Source organism: Taeniopygia guttata, chromosome 5 (genome assembly GCF_048771995.1).
Source record: "Taeniopygia guttata chromosome 5, bTaeGut7.mat, whole genome shotgun sequence".
NCBI classification, from domain to species: Eukaryota; Metazoa; Chordata; class Aves; order Passeriformes; family Estrildidae; genus Taeniopygia; species Taeniopygia guttata.
This window is the reverse complement of record NC_133030.1, coordinates 42159675-42182212: the sequence shown is the minus strand read 5'-3', so window position 1 is coordinate 42182212 and position 22538 is coordinate 42159675. Positions and strand designations below refer to the sequence as shown.

The 22538-nt window shown below is 45.1% G+C and overlaps 1 protein-coding gene across 1 annotated transcript; it reads left to right on the top strand.

Annotated features, from left to right (window-relative positions):
• Positions 1 to 2248: 2248 nt before the first annotated feature.
• Positions 2249 to 18025, top strand: TMED10 (transmembrane p24 trafficking protein 10). The gene is made up of 5 exons (XM_004174472.6): positions 2249 to 2540; positions 6575 to 6695; positions 11029 to 11102; positions 15266 to 15392; positions 15827 to 18025. The coding sequence occupies exons 1-5, from the start codon at positions 2313 to 2315 to the stop codon at positions 15946 to 15948; spliced, it is 672 nt and encodes a 223-aa protein (XP_004174520.2). The 5' UTR covers positions 2249 to 2312; the 3' UTR covers positions 15949 to 18025.
• Positions 18026 to 22538: the final 4513 nt, after the last annotated feature.

Genomic DNA, 22538 nt, shown 5'->3' with positions numbered 1-22538 from the left:
CCCACAATGCTTAACACAGCAGATTAAGCTAAAATAGGTCATCGCTTCAGCTGGAAAGTTGTGTAACAAGTTATCAATCTCTCCTTCACCTCTGTTCAGGGTTTTTGAATTACAGGAAGCATTTCATTTTGTTAGCCTCCACTATGTGGAAATATTAAGGCATGTCCCTGCAAGACTGTTATTTCCTAACCTGGAGCTGAAAGGATCTTCAAATGCTTTCCCTCTGCTCTAAGTTACTTTGCACACTCAAGGGAAATTGCCCCATTGCATGTTTAAATGCTTTTAAAAGAAGCTGGGGATTGTGATGAGACTCATAGCAGCTCTGTACCATTTTATTTCATAACACACTGAAGCACTAAAGGATCTCTGAGGGGGTTTTATAATTAGATCTGAACTTGCCTGTGTGGCAGTTTCTAGAATAATGCATCCACAGGAGTAGACTACAACAGAAAGCAGGGGATAGATTTGTTGGTCATAAATGTAACTCATCTAAAAATGTACCACGACAAAACGGCCACAATAGAAAGGGATTGTAGTCAGTCGTATATTTGCTTTTTGATCGTTGAGTTCACACTGATTTTAGAAAACAAGGCTACTTTAACATGAATGAGCCATTTCCTCTGGAAAATAAGGCTATATTTAAAGTTTTAAACATGATATAAGGCTAGATCCTTATCATTGGTTTGAGGAATGTTCTGCATGAAGAAATTTGTCGTGCTGTGCCAGTTTTATCAGAAATTTTGTGGTACAACATTTCATATCTTCATATTCTAGCAATCTGTGTTTCTTGAAGTTTGTGAAATAATATCTCTTTCTGCCTTAAGCACTGCAATGGAAAGAATGTTTTAATTTGCAAATATACTTTGACATATTGCAAAAAGAGCAAAATATTTATTATGGTTACATTTCAAATAAGTTAATTGTCCAAGTAAGGGACAGTTTGTGAACTAATAAGAGAGTTAAAAATGTATTGAAATCCCACTTCAAACAATAAACTGGAGCTTAAAGTAAGGGCAAATGTTTGGTGCTGGGAGGTTTTTGTTCTTTCGGGGGTTTTTTTGTGATTTTTTTGGTGAAAGTTTTTTATTTCCCTCCAAGCATGAGGTCACTCTATCCCTCCACATTTGGGCTTAGTGTCTGTTCCTAAAGGAGAGCTTAATCATATTTTCTCAGTAGGTATGAGCACAAGCAGGCAAAAGCACAGAATTGTTCTTTAAAATGCTCCACAGGTGAACATCCAAGCATGAAATTTGCCACTTAAAGCCTCTTGTAGTTTGTACCAACTCCTTGTTATTGCTTGCCATTAAAGACAGGCTTCGACCAGAGAGAGAACACAGATGGTGATGTTTAAAGGAATAAAAGTGGAACAATGGTGTAATTTATTTTACTCAAGCTAACAGAAATAAAAAAGATATTTTGCTCTCTCGCAATGTTACTATCAATTTTTTTTCTTCCTGCTTTTCCTTACGTCTTAGCACACCCAAATATTTGCAGCTGATCCCAGGAGCTGACTGCAACCATGGTGATCATAGCCACACACCTGGGCAATTTTCCTCCTCCCTGCTCGCAGGTTATGCCACAGAACAAGTCACTGCTCCCACCCGTGTGTGCCCTTCCCGGCAGCTCCACTGCCAGGCCAGGAGGCTGGGGATGGAGATGATGTGGTGCCAGGGGAAGCAGCAGCCCAAAGCTGGTCAGTGGTTACTCAATGCAATCTTCCTGAAGAGTAAAATATAGCAAGAGAGAAAAAAAAAAAAAAAGAAAAGAAAAAAGAAAAAGTAGGTCTGAGTATATGCTGGAAAAGGAGAGAAAAAAGTAATGTTGTCTTCAAAAATCATTATAATTTTATTTGCTGTTAAAAACACTTGGGTACTCCTATTAAATGCAAGGCATGGATGCAAAGAAGCAAGACATCTGATAAAACTGAATTTTCTTGTGTGAAGAAGAGAGAAGCTACTCCTCAAAACTGAAAAACCCCATACAATAAGCAGCAAGTGTCTCTCCCAGTGCAGGTCCCCAGCCGCGAGGCAGTCTCACGCAGATTCAGAGTGCTGCTGTGCCTCGGAGCACGGCTCGCTTTTGCTCTGGTTTTCCAATTCTTTAACGAGCGAAACCATAATTACCCGCTGCCCTCCGTTATTGCTGGACAACCTTCACAACTCATTTGTTTCCTAAGGAAAAACCCCCCGGCAGGGTCACGGCCCGCGCCCGTCCGGCGCCCCGCCCCGGCCCCGCCCCCGTGACGCGGCGGCGGCGGCGGCGGTCACGTGCGGCGGAGGCAGGCCCGGCCCGCCGCGCTCCGAGCCGCCGCCATGCCGCTGCCGCCGCTGCCCGGCCGCCCCCGCCTCGGGCGGGCCCCGCTCCCGCCGCTGCTCCTGCTGCTCCTGCTGGTGAGCCCGGCGCGGCCCATCTCCTTCCAGCTGCCGGGCAAGGCGCGGAAGTGCCTGCGGGAGGAGATCCACCGCGACACGCTGGTCACGGGCGAGTACGAGATCAGCGCCCCGCCGGGCTCCTCCGCCGGACCCTCCGCCAACCTCAAGGTGCGGCCCCGGCCGGCCGGGGGGGCGGGGGTGGCCGGGGCGGGCGGCGCGGCCCCGCCTCCCCTCGCCGGCTGTGCGGGGCGGGAGAGGAAGGAAGGAAGGAAGGAAGGAAGGAAGGGGTGACGTGTTCCACGCGTGGCACCGGCCCACGCGTGAGCCGACAGCCGCCGGGCTCGGCCTGCGCCGCACCGCGCCGCGGGACTCGCCCTGTGCGAGCGGCCGCCAGCCCGCCCAGGAGCTCCGGGTGCTGGGCAGCCAGGGACCCGGGCGGCGCTTCAGCTTGAGCCAAATAGGAGCTTTTTCTCCCCAAAGATCGAGTTGCAGCCGCCCGTCCCGCAGTCTGCCATTTAATCCGCACACGATGCGGATTATCCGGCGCCTGGCGAGATGGGCCGCTCCGATAAAGCTGTACCAAGGCTGCTGACACCGTGTGAGCAGGAAAGTGTTATGGTGACGTGGCTTTCCGAGGGCTCCCTCCGTGCTTAGGGCCTGGCACAACCGGATCCTGGCACAGTGGAATGGGGGCTGAGAAAATTTTGCTGTAGCAGGTTCTGGTACCCAACATGGCTATTCTCATCTTGCTGTGTCGTGGCTTGCATGGGTTTTAGGTAGGCAGATATTTGCTGCAGGGAAGAAAATGATCCTGAAGGATCTTCAGGAAGTACAGGATTTGCAGAATACTCATGACTAATACACCTGTGTGACACACAGTTGTAAAACTTCAACAGCTTCACTTAAATTCTGCCCACAATCTGCATTTCCTAGGCTTTCTTCAAAATTCCATCCTAGCTGAATAAGGTCTGTTGCTACATAGTCAGTTCATAACAAGCTTTCTGGCACCTTTTTTATTTCTGTCTACATTCCCAAAGGTTTCAATAATAAGCACACAAACAGAGACAGAATGGTCTGCTCAGGAGTTTCTGAACTTGGTGTTCTTGGGTATTTTAGACATCCTGAAATCAGATTGCTTTTCCAGCATCTGCCTACCAATGCCTGAAGGCCCTGGCACTATTGACAGCTGTAGCTGGTTATGGCTAGGGAAGGCTTCTTCTGGAGTCATACTGTTTAAAAATCATGTGGTTCTGTTCTTGCTTCATTTGTTAGAGGAAACTTGTCTGTGTATATGCAGAGCCAAGCAGCAATAAGGCTTTAAAATGTGGATGTAGTATTTGCCTGGTAAGGCACATGTATTTCAGATGGAGTGCTATGTTCCCATGTCTCTTAACTGCTTGGTAACCAAGCCTCCTGGTTCTCACGTGTCCTGCTCTTAGGTCAGTTGGCCCCAGGGTCTCTTCCAAAACTCGCTTTTATGACACAGGACTTATCTAGGGAGGTGATGGTGAACCTGTGAATTCTATGTTTAAGTCTTGGTTGGCTTTGCTTATGAAGCTGGTATCTGGGTGGTACTGCTTACAGAAGTTCTTTTTTGTTCAAGCCATAAAAGGAATTAATTTTTAAAAGTCATGTATAGTTTGAAAAGCTACAAAGGTGAAAAAATAATGTATGCAAATTCTCGCTTTCCTTCTTACTGTTCAGGTATGCTGTGTCCTCCCAATGTGCTGGGCTTGTTATAAGTGCTGAAACCTCTGACAGGTGCCTGCTTTCTCTGTGGTCTGTGTAGGAAAGGTAGTTCAGGACATGATGTCTGCAGGTACTCTGTTCTGCACTGGATGGTCTGCTTTGGCCCCCTGGATTGGGCCAGCGAACAGAAGAGGGAGAAGGTTGGTAGTTAATTCTGTCCAGGCTCAGTTGGGTTGCTGCCGGTGAGCTGAGCTGTGTGTGTGACAGCCCGGCGCTAACAGTGGCACCCTCTGTTCTGGAGGAATCCGCGGGCACTGCCAGCTGGCTGCTGCGGGGTGGGGGTGCCTGAGCTCCGTTTGGCAGCCACGTGCCTCTGCCCCATTGTCGAGCCCGACAGTACCGGGCTGTTTGTCGAGGGCAAACAATGCCCTGTCTGTAGGGGATTGCCTTACCGTAAATAACGTTAGAATAGCATGAAAAATTCCTTTCAGGTCGACTCCCCCACAAGCGTTCTGGCTGGGCTATTAGCAGCTTGTCCCGCCCCCGCACACCCGGCTGAATGGGCAGTGTATTTGGCTGATTTGGGTAATGCTATTCAGTTTTGATGAAAGCGGATAGCAAAGCTTTTACTGTCCAGAATGCCGTTTGTGAGCTGCAAAGGGCAAAAATGGATCAAGCTGTATAAAGATTAGCTCTGGTGCCTACAAAGGCATAGGAAAATAGTAGGGGTATCTGAAAGCTATGTTGTTCTGACTACTTTTTGTGATGGAGAGCCTGGCGTGCAGAATGTATGTCATGCTGATGAGGCATCCTGGTTAATCATGACCCCTCCTCTAAAACAGCACATGCCGTATCGTGGCCAAATCACAGGCTTTTACATTGTGTTGGCATCGTCAAACATACACAGTCCTCTACTGCAGATGGGCCTGCTCACTTGGGCCCAGTGCTTCCCAGTGCCTGGTGGCTTCAGACAGGAGGTGGCTGGTGGCTTGTGACAAGGGAATGGCAGCGCAGCTGCCTGCAGCTGACTGTGCAGGTGTGCTTTCATCTGCTTGCCACTTGAAAACAGGTACAGCTCTGAGCTGTTGCAAGGGGAAGAGTGTTCCTCATTGTTCTCAGACACTTGACAGCATATGATGCAGTGGCAGCTACAGCAAATCCCCTAACAGGCCATTGTGGGATAACGTGTCTATAGAGGAAGCTTGTTCCTAAAGCCTTGCCTGCTATGGTTTATACCATAAAGTGTGAGAGTTTATATAGTTGATTGTTTTTCCTGCCTAATGCAGCAACTCTCATCCATGAGTAGGTCCACACGTTTAAAATCCAATGCCAGAGAGTTAATTAGATGCTCTAATAAGAATAAAGAGTGTTTCTGTAGAGTAGTTCTGGGTACATAGCCCTTTTGCATGGCCTTTGTACAGAGAAAAAGGCTGGAATAAAGTAGAATGCCTGACTTACCATTTCCATGCCACAAATTATTTTGTGTATTTTGGTCTTACAATTAAAATTATTCCCAAACTTTTTACTTTCTTTAAGTCTTTCAAAGACCCCTAGCAACTTCAGTATCCATGCTGTTTCAGACACACCTCTTAAAAATTAGCGTTGAGGGAAAATGGGAAGCATTCCAATGGAATACACGGTGTTCGTTTTCATGCAGTGTTGTAACACCTTCCGTTTTTTTCACCCCTCTCTCTGGTCAGAGTGTTTCAGCTGGATGGAGCCTTTAATTGAGCACAATTATTGTCAAGTTTGCGTCATGAAATGCGTGTCCTTTCTTTTTATACTCTTTGTTGAAGCCTTTTTGTAGATCTTCCACAGTTTTTGCCTATTTTTAGTAGTTTTATAGACTTAGTGCAAAGCAGTCATTATTCTGTCTGTGTAGTCTGAATTGTCCTCTGAAGTGGCCACTTTTATGGATCTTGGCGCCCAAACCTTGTATAACTCAGGGCCACACTCATGGTTCGTTTCTAGAGGAATAGATGTACCCTTCTCCATTTCATCTTCTGGGGAATGTGACTCTTGTCCCATAAGTCTTCTCCCTATTTCTGTTGCTATGGGAATTCATGAATTTTGCTTGCAAAATAAAGGCAATTAATAACAGCTTGGTTCAGCTATAGTCCTTACATGTAGTCTGTATTTGGAATTCATAAGAGGAAGAGAAATCAGTGGGTTTCAGTTTGGGATTGTTTTTTTTATTCTTTGGTCAATAGATTTTTGGTGGGTTTTTTTTTTTTGTGGGGGGCTAGGGTGTTGTTTTTTGGTTGATTGGTGGTTTTTGGATTTAAGAGTCAGTAATTACTTTTTAGTAACTCTGACTTTGTCAGCGTCTGGTGTGTAGATGAGGAGGGGAGGAATTGATGTAGTCACAAAGAAGGAGGAAAACTGTTGAAAGGAGAAAGCAGCAGATCCAAAGGGGAGGCTAGGATTACTCTTGCTGAGAGCAAGAGCATGAGGCAGCATGAGCTCACGGCAGCAAAGTACTGTGTTTCTTACCTTCATTGTCCCTCTTACAGATAACTGACTCGGCTGGGCATATCCTGTATGCCAAGGAGGATGCCACCAAGGGCAAGTTTGCCTTCACCACTGAAGACTATGATATGTTCGAGGCCTGCTTTGAGAGCAAGCTTCCTGTGGGTAAGTGAAATGAAAGGTGTGCTGGCTGTTTCTAGCTTCTGATCACGTTTGTGTATCTATGTGGTTTAGAAATACGAGCAAAGTGATCCTGAGTGTGATCCACAGACCACTTTTTGACTTTTAAAGCTGATCTTCACGAAGTTGTGGCCAGTCTCACTGCAGAACATCTGCTCTGTTTGTTGCATTTAAAGTAATTGACTGTGGTTGTTGTGTAGAGCACCTGGGTTTCCTCTGAAAGGGGGATTGGGCATTTCTCCTGCAGAGGTCACCACAGTTGCAATGAGTGGTAGTAGTACCAATGAGCAAATTGCACTTCTTTTGTCAGTTTTGTGCTTCTCCCCATCTTGCAGTTGAGCCAGGACAGAGCTGGGTGCCATCATCTCCAGGACCTCTCTTTCACCCCAGTGGGCCATTTCTTCCCAATGTGTTAGTATGTGATCTATGCACAATGTGTTCTTGGCAGCTATCCTGCAATAGGCTGACAGCTATTTAATGGGGCTGGATTGTGTGTGTGTAGGGAATGTGTCCTTGATTTGCACCCACAACTGCTCTTCAAGTGGTCAATAGAGGGAAGGGAAAATGAGCAGGACGTCAGCTTCTCACTTGTGCTACATGGATGGTTGCCTAACGAGTGCTGAGGCTTGTTTCCTGTGAGTGTGACGCGTGTACTGCCCAAGCTCAGCTTCAGGACAGACATGCTGAAAGTGGCCAACGTGTGGGCTCTAGTCTCATCAGTGGTGGTGTGAGTGCATGCAAGTTTGTAGATGCTACTTTCATGGTTACTGTCAGAGTTCTGCTCCTTGAGCCCAGTTTTTCTTAGGTCTTACCCTAAAAGATCCCAGAGTGTTTCACAGAGCATTCACTAGCAGCATTCCTCAAATCAGTTGAAAGGCAGCTGCTGTTTTGCTATTTCTGCTCCATATACAAGATGTAAACAATTTGCAAGTTGAAGAGAACTTTACAGAAAGAGAAGGCTGTATTTGCTGGGATTGGGAGGGATCTGCCTTGTAACACCTCTTCTGTGGTATTTTACAGATAAAATAGTGACCCCACATGCTCAGGATTATGTTTTTATTTTACTCCAAAAGTAGGACTTCCAAATGCTCCCTAACACTTTGAGACATGCAGACACGAGTGACTCATCTGGGAGTCACTCCTGCTATTTACTTTCCAACACCTGGGTATTTGAGAAGTCTCCAGACAGTCCTGTAGACCTTTTCAGAGCTTCCATGTGATCACACACTGAAGTGGGAAATGTTTCTTTCTTTAGTTGTGTCTAGACTCTTAGTTCGGTGCTTTTGAGCAGAGGTTTCTTGCCGAGACTGAGCCCCTTACAGCTGTTTTGATTGTACAAAATGTTTGTTCCCTGACTCCCTTGTTGCATGTTTGTTTTAAAGTTGAGAAGTAGTTCTAAATGCAGTTTCTACCTTAATGACCTGGCGGGCACTGAGCTGCCAAAATATAGAGTTAATCAACTGAGCAACTGGATCCTCTTCTGGAGGTTTTCTTTTTGGACCCAGGTGCCCCAGTTTCCACCTGGAGTATCTCCAGACCTCCCATGTCTGTGCTGGAAGTCAAGGAGATATTAAAGTAAGGGACATGACACTGTGAAGCTTGATCATCTGCAGGACTTGGTTAAGGTACTTGGAAAGAAGTAACCACGTCACAAGGAAGTACCTTGTTTCCTCTGTAAGGTCAGCATGGGAGTGGGGGAACTTACCAAGTCTGTTTAATTTCCATGTTTCTCTTTAAAGATTAGGGTCTTTCTCCCAGTCTCATCAAGTAAGTAATCAGGACTTACGGCAGCAGCCAAGGAGGATGTTTGTGGAGTATTGAAAGAGACAAACTGTTGGTAGAGGAAACCTAGAGCAGTTGGATCTGAGGGGTCCAAGCAACCGGGATTTCTCAATCCATAACCACAGAAATGAGGAAGAGGAAGTGAGAAAGAGAGCCTATGTTGAAGGTTCACCTTATCAGAGTGGAGGAGTTCTTAGGGTGCTTCTTGGAGCTGTGGATATTTGCCTGATGGGCTTTTTGCCCTCTTCCAAGCAGTATTGTCCTGTCTTCCTGACCAGTGCTCTGCTTCCAGGCACATTTACTCTTCCACAATATGCTGATCTCAGCTGAACAGCCTGGTCTCACTGATTTTCCCTTTAGGGCTCTTCTGTGTGCTAATCTTTAACTGTATGCTCCTTCTGTAATCCTTCTCTTCCCAAACTTTCTTAAGAGTGTTAGGACTCATTTTTTCAGGAATTCCTGTGGGAAAACCTTTTGGTATTCAGTTCAACCATCCTGCTTTTCCACTGACTTTGCAAATTAAGAGCTCTCCTAATTTCCCAGGAAACAGATGACCTCTTGAAGACATGAGGACTGTAGGTATCAGGAATGTAGGTATCAGTTTAGCTAATGATCTCTAAATCTCAATTATTTTTCTCTTTGCTGCTGATCCAGATTGCTCTGGTGAGCCTTGGCTGCAGGAGAAGCAAGGGGTTTCTGAGGATCTGATGATGAGTGTGAAGGGAGCTGCCTTGGCCTTAGTAAACTTAAAGGAGAGCAGCTTGAGTTTTCCCCTGCCAGTTCCTGATAATGTTAACCTCTTGCAAAATGTCTGCTCTCCATCCCGTTGCATCTGGCAGCTTTAAGGTTTCTAGTTTCTTACTGTCTCTTGGCAGCTCTCCTTTCCAGTCTAGCAAATTTATTCTTCTAGTTCTGTTCTTCTGTTCACTGGTCTTTTCATCTTTCTCATCTCTTCTTACAAACTTCAGCTCTCAACTCAAGTTGCTGTAACTTAAGCGCCATTAAAAAAACCTCTCACTGAACTGTGTGCTGTGAATTTTTTTCCTACAGCTACTGTTGTCTGTCCTACCTGCCTGTCTCCATGCATGCCAGTAACGTGTGTGGCATAAGCAGTCAAAACTTGTGGTAGGAGAGGGGAGTACTGGGGGTTGTATACAGCCAGTCTGTTAAAGAACAGTGCTGGGACTTCAGGGGTTTCTTACAGTAACCGATCTTTTCTAAGAAAACAAAAAAATTTCATCCTAATCATAATTTATCTGTTGGGCTCTTATATAGTGCATTCTCATAAAGAAATTTAAGAAGTGATTGGTAGCTGATGTGCACCATCTTATCAGTATTATTTATTGTCCTGCTAGCAGTAAAAGCTGATTCTACTCTGGTGTTGAAGAGCTGTTCAGTGAGTGGGTAGAGATAAAATTTGGGGATGTTGTATCGAAGATCTGGAATATTTTCCTAGCCCCAACTGAAGTTGGACCCAGCATAACCTGTACATTGAATTTGTTTGTGGACTGAGGGAATGCCCACCTGGTAGCCTTCTGAGACAAAATGTGAGTATTGGACATGCTCCTGGATAGAGACTCTGAAATTAATAGATTAAGTAAATTCAGACCTTGTGTTTTGCTGGCAGCTGGCTGAGGACAGCTGTATGTCCCAACGTGCTGGGATTTGGAAATGTGTTACATACAGACATTTTCTTGGTGGGTGGTATAGTAGAGAATGATACTCAGATAAGCTGTTGTGCAGCATTTTTTAGGGTATCTGATATCACAGTCTTATATATTTCTTTTCTTGTGAATGTTCTCAGATGTGACAGTTTGTAGCAGTAGAAAGAAGCTACAAGCCACGGGTTTCCCCAGCCTGGGGGTTTCAGCCTTGAAAGATGCCTACTCTGCTGGTGACTGCAGCCTTATGCGCTGTTTATGTGGCTCCAGCTGGCAGCTCTCTGAGGCAGTGTTTTCCCAGCTTCAGAAGCCTCTTACTGCATTAGCAGTGTGGTTCTCAGGTATCTGAGATGGTTGGTAAAGGGATTGCCTTGGCTTCTGCGGATATTCCAGTATGTCAGGGTCATTAGTCCTCGTAGGCTGCGTTCCTCAGTTGCAGCAGTTTATCAATTGCTCCTTTGAATGTAAAGCCATTTGCAGCCCCAGTAACCTTGACAAGTTGCTTGTTCACTTCCTGTGAACGTGGGCCTCCCAGTTGAATATTTGTCCCTCTGGTGACTTGTCTTTCACTAGGCTGTCTCATAGCAGCTGGTGTTCATGTTCTAATCCTCTGCAGTTTTTACAGTGATTTGCATCTTGTAGACACTCAGTGCTTTTAGTTACAGCTTGTTCTGATTATATTTGGGAGGCTCTCCTTCAGCCAGGATTTATTGTGAAGTCTCTGTATTTTTAGGCTGGACTGTGCTGCCTCCGCAGTTAGCTGCAGACATGGAGGGAGGGGAGGGATTCGAGTTCTTCCTCACTGGTGGGAAGAGCTGGTGATTTCCTGGCAGGCTGAATGTTTCACACAAGGAATCCTTTCATTATGCTTCCAGGAACAGGGAGGATGCCGGACCAGCTCGTGACTCTGGATATGAAGCATGGCGTTGAAGCAAAGAACTATGAGGAGGTATGTCCCTGGCTGCCTGCACTGCCAGCTTCCCTTTCCCAGCACTCACGTGATGCTTTTGTAGATCTGGGCTCGTGATGGGAAGCTGTTTTCCCACTGGTGATGAAAGCCTGTCTGCAAACTACAATTGCAGTGAAGCTTTGTGTGTTATGGGAGGGAAAAAAAATACAAACATCAACTAGAATTGATTCTGTACTCTGGGAACTGGAGCCTAATGTGTGAATTTCCTTGCTACGACAGCATGACCCAGCTTCTGGGCATTGGCATTTAGAGGCAACAAGACACTGAGAGGTGAAGTTCCCCCAGGTCCTGCAGCAGAGGTCATCTTAAGTTAATATCAGAGCCCCTCTTAAAGGTCAAGTTTCCATGTTACTGTTCGTACCTTCCTGCCTGTAAGATATACTGTCTCAGCAGGCCTGAAATGGCTCTTGTGTGTTTCTAAGAACTGGCGGTGTATCAATGTAAAGGTGTTTGGCAGAGTAGTAGCTGCTGTGGGATGGGTATTTGGTTTGAAGGTGTGACATTGAAAACAGGCATAAAAGCCTAAACATTTCCATCTTAGGAGGACATAGCTTGCTTAGACCCAAGAGCCAGCTGTGTAGAGTAGCAGTTATTTTGTGGCTGAGACAGTCCTGACTGGTTTGGATGCTGAATTTTTATGGAAGCTATCATGCTTTTGGCTCACTAGAATTTGGGATATGTCATCCCCCAGTATAGAGCCTGTGCTTGAGAAAATGAGAATTATTGGTGGAGAAAGAGTCCCACAAATGATTGCTGTGTCCTCTGTGCATAAGAGCATGGGAGATCCAAAAAGAGGAGAGTGGGGAGCAGAGGAGGCTGTGCATGGTTCCAGATAGAAAATTAACAAATATCTGAGATGGTCATGCTGGTATTTTTGTATCCTTTCAAACTTTGGGCTGTCTGGTCTTGCGTGGTTTAAGTTGGCTGGGAGCACTTCCTATGCGGATGTAAGGAGGTGCTTGGGGTCAAGGAAGAGCAGAGCAATCATAGCTTAAGTCAGTCTGGAGCACATCCTACATGGAGAGTAAAACTGTGCTTGGGGTCAGGGAAGAGTGGAGCACTCATAGGACCATCTGTTTGTTAACCTGCTACTGAAGGATTGCAAGATGTTGAAATTTTATGGGGTGAACCCCTGAGAGCGTAACAGGGAGGATTATGTTTGCTATATTTACAAAATCCCTTTAAATACCACCCCACAGCATACTCTAGAGTTACTTTACTGTAGTGTACTTTACTGAGTTACTTTACTGTAGAAGCACCAGTGCTGTGCAGGAAGGTTCTTGTATGCCTGTGTATCTACATACTCACTGGCTGTACTGATACAACTGTCTTGGAATAAATGCATCTCTTATGCTCATTGAGGGAAAAGATCCATGGACAAATACAAGAAAAGAAGAATTTAGACTTGCAGTCCCACTTGATACCAAATGCAGATCTTTGCAGCCCTGGCAAGCATCCTGGACTTATGAGGGCCTCTCAGAGTTGTAGACTGTATTGAGCCTTGTTGAACAGATATCTACAAAGGACTCAAACTGATTTATTGTTTATACAGCTGCTATAGATGTTTAACCACACTGCTTTGGAGTGTGGGGTTTTTTTCACCATCTCCTCAGTTTGCAGTAGTAGTTGTGAGTTTTGACTTGACAAGTTGCTGTAAGGTCTCAGAGGGCAGGAATGTTACTCAGGTTTCTCTCATGGAATTGAGCCTTTTGCTTGTGATGGTCATGTGTTGTTGGGTACCAGTGACCTGTTGGACAGCACTAGTTCTTCTTGTTGAATTGCTGCAAGGAAACTTGATTCAGGGAGTTTATTGAGGGTCACTGATACTGTCCAAGTCCGACTGCATAGACTTTCATAGATCCAGATGTTCTTGGAGCAAAGCAGCTGGAATAGTGAGACGGATTAGAAAATCTTAACTGCAATCTCATAGCTTAATTATCTGGGTTTGGGAGGAATAACTTTATCCATTGAAGAAATAGAAATGAAGGTATATGAAAGTGAAAAGATTTCTGATGGCACTAAGAATGCTTGATGATCTAGTTTTTTTCCCCACATCGACTACCCCTTATCAGTTCTTGTCTATAGTGTATCTCTTTCTATGCTAGAAGAGAGTTAGGCTTTCACAAATCTTTGGGTGACCCCTGGGAAGCCCATTGGAGTTGTTATCCTGGTGCTGATGGTCCAGATGTTCTTTCTAGGATGATGATGTTTCATCACAGATGCTTGTTGGGCTTTTTTACAAAATCTCTTGGAGCAGCTGTGCATATTGGGTTCATTAGGAGTAAAAAGTTCCAGGACTGCCCAAGGAGATTGTGGTGTTTAAGGAAAGACTGGACATGATACTTAGTGCCATGGTCTAGTTGTCGTGGTGGTGTTAGGTCTTAGGTTGGACTCGATCTCAGACGCCTTTTCCACTCTGATTGATTCCATTATTCAGGATACACATCTTGCACTACATGCAGGACTCAAAGTAGCTATTAGAGTGTAGCTGCACCTGTTAAGAGCAGCTGAAGGGATGCAGACGAAGCAGATAAACCTTGTTTCTTTCCCAGTGGAATCCTTGTAGCCTTCTGTGGATGAGGAAGTGAATCCTCAAGGAAGATAATGGAGCTGGTCAGTGCAAGACTAGGTTGTCAGTACAGCTGCCCAAGACACTGTGTGTGTTACAGACCTGCTGCTCTAGCAGTGTCAGCAGAGTCTGGGCTGTAGACACGCAGACTTGTGCCAGTTTTTCAGCAAAGCTCTCTGCTGGCAGATATGTGGCCAGGCCACAGGGTTTTGTCATTACAGTCTATTGGCTAGAAAGCAGGAGGGGGTTAACCTACTCCTTCCTACTGCTCCTCTCAAACACACTCCAAAGTGACACTGCTGTGCTGGCAGAGCTATAATATACAGCTTGCCTCAGCATAAAACCCCTCAGATGACTGTTTGATGGCTTGCTGCTTGCCAGGATATGTGTGTCATGTGGAGACCCTTCAGTGGAAGGGCTGATTAGCTAGCACTGCCTTGGTCACGAGCATCTCTTCAGCTCTGGCTCTGATGCCCAGGCAGCTGCATTTGGAAGTGGCAGTTTGGGGATACCTTCGTGCTGGGTACCCTCTTGCCTGCCTGTGAGCATGGATCACTGAGAGATGGCCACCGCGTAGCTTATATCTAATAATCCTGTGAGGCTGAGACTGGTAGTGAACTGCAGATGCTCGGTGTGTTTTCTGTAACTCATTTTTCCTCTGCTGCATTACTTGGGGACTCAGCATCTGGCCGTTGTGGCAAAGTTCTATTCAAAACCGCAGTTACCCAAGCCCTGGAGAAGTGTCAGGAATTGCAGTTAGCTTCCTTTGAGTGTCCTTGTGTCAAAGGTTTTATGTAACGCTTGTGTCAGGGTATCGCCACAGCTGGGGCAGCGACACGTCTACACATTCAACTTAAAATAGCTGCTGTTGTGTGCTGTGCTTTCTAATTGAATTTTGCAGCGGATTTTTGTTTTTTGGGTCCAAGCGTGTGAGCCGCGGGGCCCTGGGCTGGGCGTTGCGGGCAGAGGCGATGTCCCTGATGACCCAGCGCTCCCGGGGGAAGCGGGTTGTTCCCGTCGGGAGCCGGGCCGGCAGCGGCCCCGCAGCGCCACCCGGTGCCTGTGTCTGAGGGATGAAAGCCAAGAGCTCCTGCGGGATAATCCAAGCCGCTGCTGCTGGGGCTCTCTGGGGCATTAGTGAAGGGAGTCTCGGTGCTAATAGCCTGTGTGCCTGTGGAACTGCATCGTATACATATGTAAGTTAGTCACCTGTATCTCAGTCTGTGACTTATACTCACTGGAGGTTTAGTTATGTGGCAAGATCTTCTGCCCACTCTTCAGAAGCCAACTGTGAATAAGCTAACATTAAGCCGAATAAGGAAGAAGTGTGCTTGCATGCATGCTGTGCTCCTCCATTGTGTAGGAGGAGTAGTAGGAAAGTGTGTTTCAGAAAACAGGTGGGAGAAGTGATAGTGTTTTATGCAATGGTAGTTTCTGGCTTGCAGAGGTATTTCCCGAGGGGAAGGATGCCCCAGATCTGTAGCGTGTGGGGAGGAGTGGTTCAAACTGGCAGTAAAAACCCATGTGGGAGCTTTTGGTTTTGTTTCGGTGACTCGAGTCTCCTGTTTTCTAGATTGCTAAAGTGGAGAAGTTGAAACCGCTGGAAGTAGAATTGAGGCGTTTGGAAGATCTTTCAGAGTCCATCGTTAATGACTTTGCCTATATGAAGAAACGAGAAGAGGAGATGAGGGACACAAATGGTGAGAGACTGTGTGCCCCTTTAGAGGGCTGGAACTCTAAAACCTCTCATTTCTGTTAAATGTGTTATTAGGGCAGCATTTGGAGATCAAGCAATTATAGTGTCTCTGCCTGTTCTGTTCCTAGTAAGGGAAACCTGAAGCAGTCACTGAGTCTTGTTGTTCTGTCTCTAGAAATCATTTCTTTCTGTCTCCATTCCTAATGGGAATTACTCCATTCAATGTTGCCCATTAACCACAGCTTCACCTTGTTCCCTCTTATTATCCTTGTTGTTCTCTCTGCTTTTATTCTCAAGTGCTGCTGGTTCTCAGGTGCCCTTGCCTTCATGCTGTCCTGCTTTTGCATGAGGGAGGAGAAGAAGTCCTGGGAATTTTGCCATCTCGGGGTGCATCCTGTGATGCCAGACTCAGGTGCAATGGTTTGTTGTCTGTTTTAGAGTCGACAAACACACGGGTTCTGTACTTCAGCATCTTCTCCATGTGCTGTCTCATCGGACTGGCCACCTGGCAGGTTTTCTACCTGCGTCGCTTCTTCAAGGCCAAGAAGCTGATTGAGTAAAGGAGCAAATCTTCTTCCCCCTGGGACCTAGCCATGGCCTCCTGGAGCCATCTCACAGATGCTACCCACTGACTGGAGCTTCTCTGGAGGAACTTGGACCCTAAAGCGGGAGGGGAGCCTGAACATCGGAGGCAATGGGGGACTTGTGAAATCCTGTTGGATGTTGAGGGTGGGGGAGGTCATGATGGGTTTGGGTATTCCTGGGGCAGCAATTAAATAAAAAAAGACATTTCCATGACAGCTGCAGCAAGTTTTTGCGCTGTCTATTCTCCTTCTATAGTCATGGCTTGATGATGTCTCCCATCTGTCTGTGGCTGCAGTGTTACTCAGAACCACCTGACCCTGCTGCACTCTTTAGGTGGCATGCAGGTCACACTGGAGCAGAGCAGGGGGATTCCCTGTCCTCACCAGCTGGAATCTAAGCCTCAAGCAAATGGAGATGAGTGCAAAGCAATAGGATTCATCATTCCAGCCGGGCCTGAGAATAGAGGGTCTTCCAAGGTTTGGTCCCTGTCGTGGACCTCTGTGTTTCTCCCTGTGGGAGCTGGTGTCTTTGTGCTGAGAGGTCAGAGCATATAGTGATTCAGCCTGGAGGAAGGAGAACTTTCTAAGGCAGGCTTGGAAGTGTGTTTGAGCTTGGAAAGAAGCCTGCTTTGCTCAAATAAACTATCCAGCCTTGGTCCCACCCTTCCCCCACATGTTTGTCTTGGATTTGCCTCTCTTGTTTTGAAATGGTGCAGCAGCTTTCCTGAAAACCTAGATCAGGAACAGCCTTTTGTGCAGGAGGCCTTGGTCAGATACAGTCACAGAGCAGATGGGAGCAGGTCACGCTAGGAAACTTGGTCTTACATTGAGCAGGAGACTTCTCATCTATCCAGGCAGCTGGCTGAATGTCATTTTATGAGACCTCAAAGCAGGGTGAGCTGATGCTCAAATGAGGTATGGGCCTGTACCCTGCATTGAGGTCTGAGGGTACAATAGTTCTGTGCAGGGTAGCAGAGGAGTTGGAAGAATGTGGGTGAACTGAAAAAAGGCAGTAGAGGGTGGGAATAGGCTAATTCTACAACTGAGGGGGCAGTCTGTGCTGTGCCCTCAACAGACCTGTTATTTTCCTGTGCAGTACTAGATAGCAAGAGCCAGCAGCTTCTTGCCATTTCTCAGCTGTCCAGATGGCACTATATTAAAAAAGCCAGGCTGGGAAAAAGCAAGCAGATTAACTTTCTGGACTTGTTGCTGGCTTTAGGCTGTGATTATAATTCTTTCCTCATCTCTGCATTCCTTCAGAGCAAGTGGTTCAGCAGCACAGCATTCTGGTGTCCTGTGTCTTGATACTTCTGGGTAGGAATGGGGTTGTCATGGCCCTGGGCCTAGCCTAGCAGTTTCAAAAAAGCATAGTTTTATAATTTCTCACCTGAGTCTGATCTATTACTAGGAAGGAAACAGTTGTCCAGGGTGAAGCAGTGGAAAAGAGGATGTAAAAGATGATCTCCTGTCATCTAAATACATTAGTCCTTTGCCATTCCCCAGTTCCTGGAGTTGTTAGTTCCACTGCAGGTACTTTGATTCTTTTTAATTTGTTTGGTTTTTGATAAAGGCATATTAGGATCCTAAGTCCACTCCTCTGCCCTTGCATCCATTTTATCCTTGTATGTTTTTGAAAGCTGTTACAGCACAGAACAGCAGCAGTGCCACAGGACTGAATTACAGAAGTCATTTGAAGGTAGTTGTAGGTCCTACAGTTTGAAGCCTGTAGATCTGTTAAGGTTTTGCTTTTGCTTTTATATAACTTGAAAAGACAGTACAAGAAAGGGTCTTTTCCAGTCTTGTCTGTTTTGGTATTCTCACCCCATCCTTATCTGAGTACAAAGTTATCTTAAAAATGATGGTGAGGCCTTAAGTTCCCCAGGTGACTGTTACACTCTCATTGTTCTGGTGTTATGTTTTGATCTTCACTGTACTGGTGTAGTTACTGGGGAGCAGATGTGGGGACTGGTGTGGATTACCTGTAATGACTGGTTGGGAGACTTTTGTCAGCTTTCTCAAATAAAATTTTTTTGGGGAAAAACAACCCACCTTAGCTTGTTGCTGTGAGTCTTGTCCTCTTTGTGCATGTTCCTGCAGGCTGCTGTTTCCTGAAAGTTCACCTGTCACAGGAAGTAGCAAGTAAACAGAGTCCCCACAAGCCTTAGGCTTCTCTAGTAACAATTAATTCTAGACTTGGGAAGGGTGCACAGGCTTCTCTGTGGAATGGGACCAGCACAGCAAGTGAGGTGTCCTAATACAGGTTACCATTTTTTGCCTTTTTCCCCTTCCCGGTTCCTGATTATATTGCTCTATGGGGAGGAATTTTGAGGCAAGTAGTGATACAAGGGCTGGTGCTCTGGGGTACAAGATCCAATTTTTCACCATCAGCTCTCACGTAAAATTTAGTTTGTTGAGACAAACATCAGTTTTGTACTTGAGAGGAGATTGAAAACTGTTGCAAAGATGAGTTGGTACTATGTGAGTGGCAGATACTGATTAGGGTGGTTAGGTATTTACTGAAATGCTTCAGATCTCTGCTGACCCTGCAAGCCTTTTGTTACGCAGTAGCCAAGTGAGATATGCTGCATAACAAGACTGGGGACATATAAATGCTAGACAACTAGTTAGTAATATCAGGGAGAATTTCAGGAAGGGAAATTCCCAAATCTCTAGATAAGGATTAGCCTCTGCAAATTCTTTTCCCGGATGAATATTTTGAGTATGTGAAATCATACAGCTGCTTGCATGCGGTAGGTTGGTAGTTGGTCTTGGTTGTATTACAGCACTGGGGATGCAGGGCTGGTATCTTCGTTCCATTTAATTTCTGGGCATAGCTTAAAGTTGAGCTGTTGCAGATGCTTGGGTCTGAGCCCATCTTTGTGTGTGACAGATACATCACTGGTAAATCTATGATTGCCTGTAGCAAACTGCATCAGATGTTTCCAGCCTCTTCCACCCACTTGTCAATGTGACTAACGATTTAATTATCACAGCACTTAACTCAGCACGTGAGCATTCCTAAGTAAGGTTTATCTTTGTGTATTCAGCCTCCTGCTCTGCCAGCGTGGGCTGCACCCTGTACAGGGTGCCCACTGCAGCTGCTGTTTGCGCACATGTGGGAGGAGATGAACATTTTACGCACTTGCTCATTTTTTAGAAGCAGCTCAGGTATGTGAGAAGTAACCCAAGTGTACAACATCTGTGTTATCGTCTGACTGGCAGATGAGAGACATTTGACTCAAACTAGTTTGGCAATTGATTGTCAAGATCATGAGGGGATTCCTGCCCATACATTTTCATGGGTCCTGAGGCAGAGGTTTGTGAAAGTAGTGTGGCCTCTCTTTACCTCTGTCAATTTATGTGGTATATTTCTGTCTCCCATATTTTTAGTTGTGTCCCTGTGCTGTACTTGTCCTTCAGGTGCATGAGACGGCCATGAATTTAGTGAACAAAATCTTTGGGAAATGAACTCTTAAGTTGAAGGTGGCTTACTGGGAGAGACCGCAAACACGAAATGGATAAACCTTTCAAAGAAAAAGGTTGGGTCTGGTGAAGACTACAGGAGTTCAGTGTTGGTTTTTTCTGCTGCCCCTTATCTACCTGGAAAATTTGTCAGACTTGTGCTTGTTTTTTCTTCCCCCAAATCACTGCATGTGGTGCTATGGTAGCTTGGCAGACCAGAGGCAGGTAACCTTTCTCTGAGGAAGTTGGAAAGAGCAGAGGGTTTAGAAAAACTCTGAGTTGGCTTTTCTTGGACCTTTTTGTTAGCCTGAAACAAGTGACCCCAAGCTTTTGCCGCTTCACTAAAACATTTGTATTTGCTCAGTAGTGTTTGTAGGAATCCTATTTTGCTTTGCACTAGAAGGACTGTCAGGAGCTAGAAATGTCTCCATTCAGCTGCAGCTGAAGTGACTTAAACTTTCTGCAAAACTGTAGTAACAGATTCCTGTTCCATTCTTCTATTGCCACAGGTCCATCACCTCCAACTCTATGCATTAGCATCTGCATTTCCAGCTCACTGACACAGCCTGCCAGAGGACCTGTGATCTCTTGGTGTCCATCCCAGTGATCTTTGCTATGAGGATCATTGGTTTAGCTCATAGAGGACTAATTTGTCTTGTACTTCAGTTTCTGCAATAAAAGGTACATGTTGAATAACTTTCTTTGGGGGCACATAACCCCCAAAAAAAGCAATGAGAGGACCATGCTCACATTGCTTTCTCTCACTTCCGTGATTTCCTGTCACTTAAATTCCTTTCACAACTAGTATTCCTGAGGTAGCTTTCCCCTGAGCTTTTGAATTGATTGCATTATGTGGTCTTTGCATAAACTGCACCAAGATGTTCTGTTGGAACTGTAATGATAAGAACTTGTTTTTCCTTGGTTATTTGGTGGATACTCTTCCTACAGCTACTGATAGATGAAGCAAGCAGAGGAGATGAGGTGCTTGTCTTTTCCTGCTATGTCCTATGGCAGCTCTGGTCTGACCTGCTGCAGAGTTTTACCCTTTAGCATTTTCTCACCCATACCCTTGGGTGAGCTGCTTGGGCTTTTATTTCCCACAGTGTACTTTGATTGGACAATCTTCCCTCACACATAAAGTATTTGCTATACATATGCAAGAGGATTTTCATGGTGTTGTCTTCTTAACTATAATAACCACATAGATGCCTTGTCACTTCTTTCTCAGCATGGGCTGATTTTCCTTGTGATATGTGGGCTGTTATTTCCTTAGTAATATAACCAATATACTGCCTTGACTCTAAAAACCATGAATGAGATCTTTGAAGTAAGGCAGATGCTTGCTATGATTTGTTTAAATTACAGTTTTCCTACCCTTACCCAAATACATCCTTCAATACTCATTTTGCAAGAGAGAAAATGACACATTGCCCCTTGATGGGGGCTTGATGGTCTGATTTCTTTAAATACTTGAGTGAAAAATACAGTGTAAAGTCAGGTATGCATTCTTCAGTCGTATTCCAATAAACTTAGATACCACAGTACATTAGGGGCATCTTGCTGTGAGAACTACTGCCTGCTTCTTAAAGGGTAGTAAAGGCAATGCTGTGGGGTGGCTAAACCTGATTGTAGCTACAGTTGTAAGCATTTTGTGGAAGAATTTGTAAGGTACTGTAGATAATAATGGTCAAGATGGCTCTACTTTTCAATTAGGAAAAATGAAGATTGATTTTTTCAATTAGTCTTCTGATTTTTTACAACTGTTCTAAATTCCTTAATCACATTTTCATGAGATTTTTGTCATGGAGATTTAAAAAAAAGTATTACTATTTGCCAGTGACATTTTCCCAAGTACTCTCTGTCGCTATAGGACACGAGAAGCACAAAGCGAGCTACCTGCTATTTTGCAAGGTAAAAGAGGAAGTTTATTTTCTGACTCTAATTTTTATACTTTTCCAAAGGTGACAGTGGATTGGAGAGTGAATGGGCCACCTCTCCAAAGACATTGGACAAACCACTAGTATATTAAGTTTCTGTACCCCCATGAAGGAATGCAAAACAATATGTTATTTACAGAAACTGTGTAGGAAAGTTTTCTAATAGAATATAAACTTAGAAGGCTTTAGAAAAACTTAAGAATCAGGGTAACATCTCTCCTTCCAAGGGAGGGAGCAAATGATCTTTAGCAAGACACATCTGAGCTTTTTCATCCATTACTGCAAGCTTCTTTATCCTAAAACTGACATGCTCTCTTTGCTGCTCCTAAGGACATCATCTTTGTATGGAAATTGTGTCAGTGCACTACAAATAGATGTTGATGTATAACTTACAAATAGGTGTGTATATTGCCAAACAACTCTTTAGCCTTCAGCACTTTGCAAGGAGCACTGCTCATTTTTTCAAGCATCTTCCCAAGGTAGTGAAATAAGAGCTGACTGGGCTTTGTCGTGCTTCAGCTCCTAAGGTCTCCTGTAAGCATTGGATCGCCTATCTTGAAGTGAACATTCTCCATCATTCAACTCGGCTTTCCCACCTGTAGTTACGACTGCAAAACCTTGAAAATAAAACATTGAAATTATGATAGTGTGCATCATTTGTGAAGAAAATGAATCACAAAGCTAAAGATTAGGGTTGCAAATACTTCTTCATGACAGAGAAATCATTGCAGCTTCAGCTCTAAGATTTATGAAGGTTTATTTCTTATTCAGAGAGAGAATCAATGAACTGTGAGTGGCGCAGAGAGGGAGATGGCTATGCTTTATTAACAGTGTGAAATGTGTATCCACTGCAAGCGCTCTCACTGCTCCACCAGATCTTTGTGCTTGGGGTACAGTCGTGGTTTATCCATGTGTGTGTTCTCCCTCGTGTCAATTATTTTTCAATAATGTATATTATGTGTAGCACGGCTAAGCAAAAACAAACATTAACGTGTACAATAAGAAGCTGTAATTACTTTTTAAATATAAATCAGTTACTTCAGACAGATTTTTATTCCTGAAAGCTTTCTAAGAAGCTAGCACTGGACGCTTCTCTTCTGGGGAAGCGAATTGGCGCCCGGCGGCGGGCGGGGCGGGGCGGGGGCCGGGCCGGCGGGGCGGGAGCGC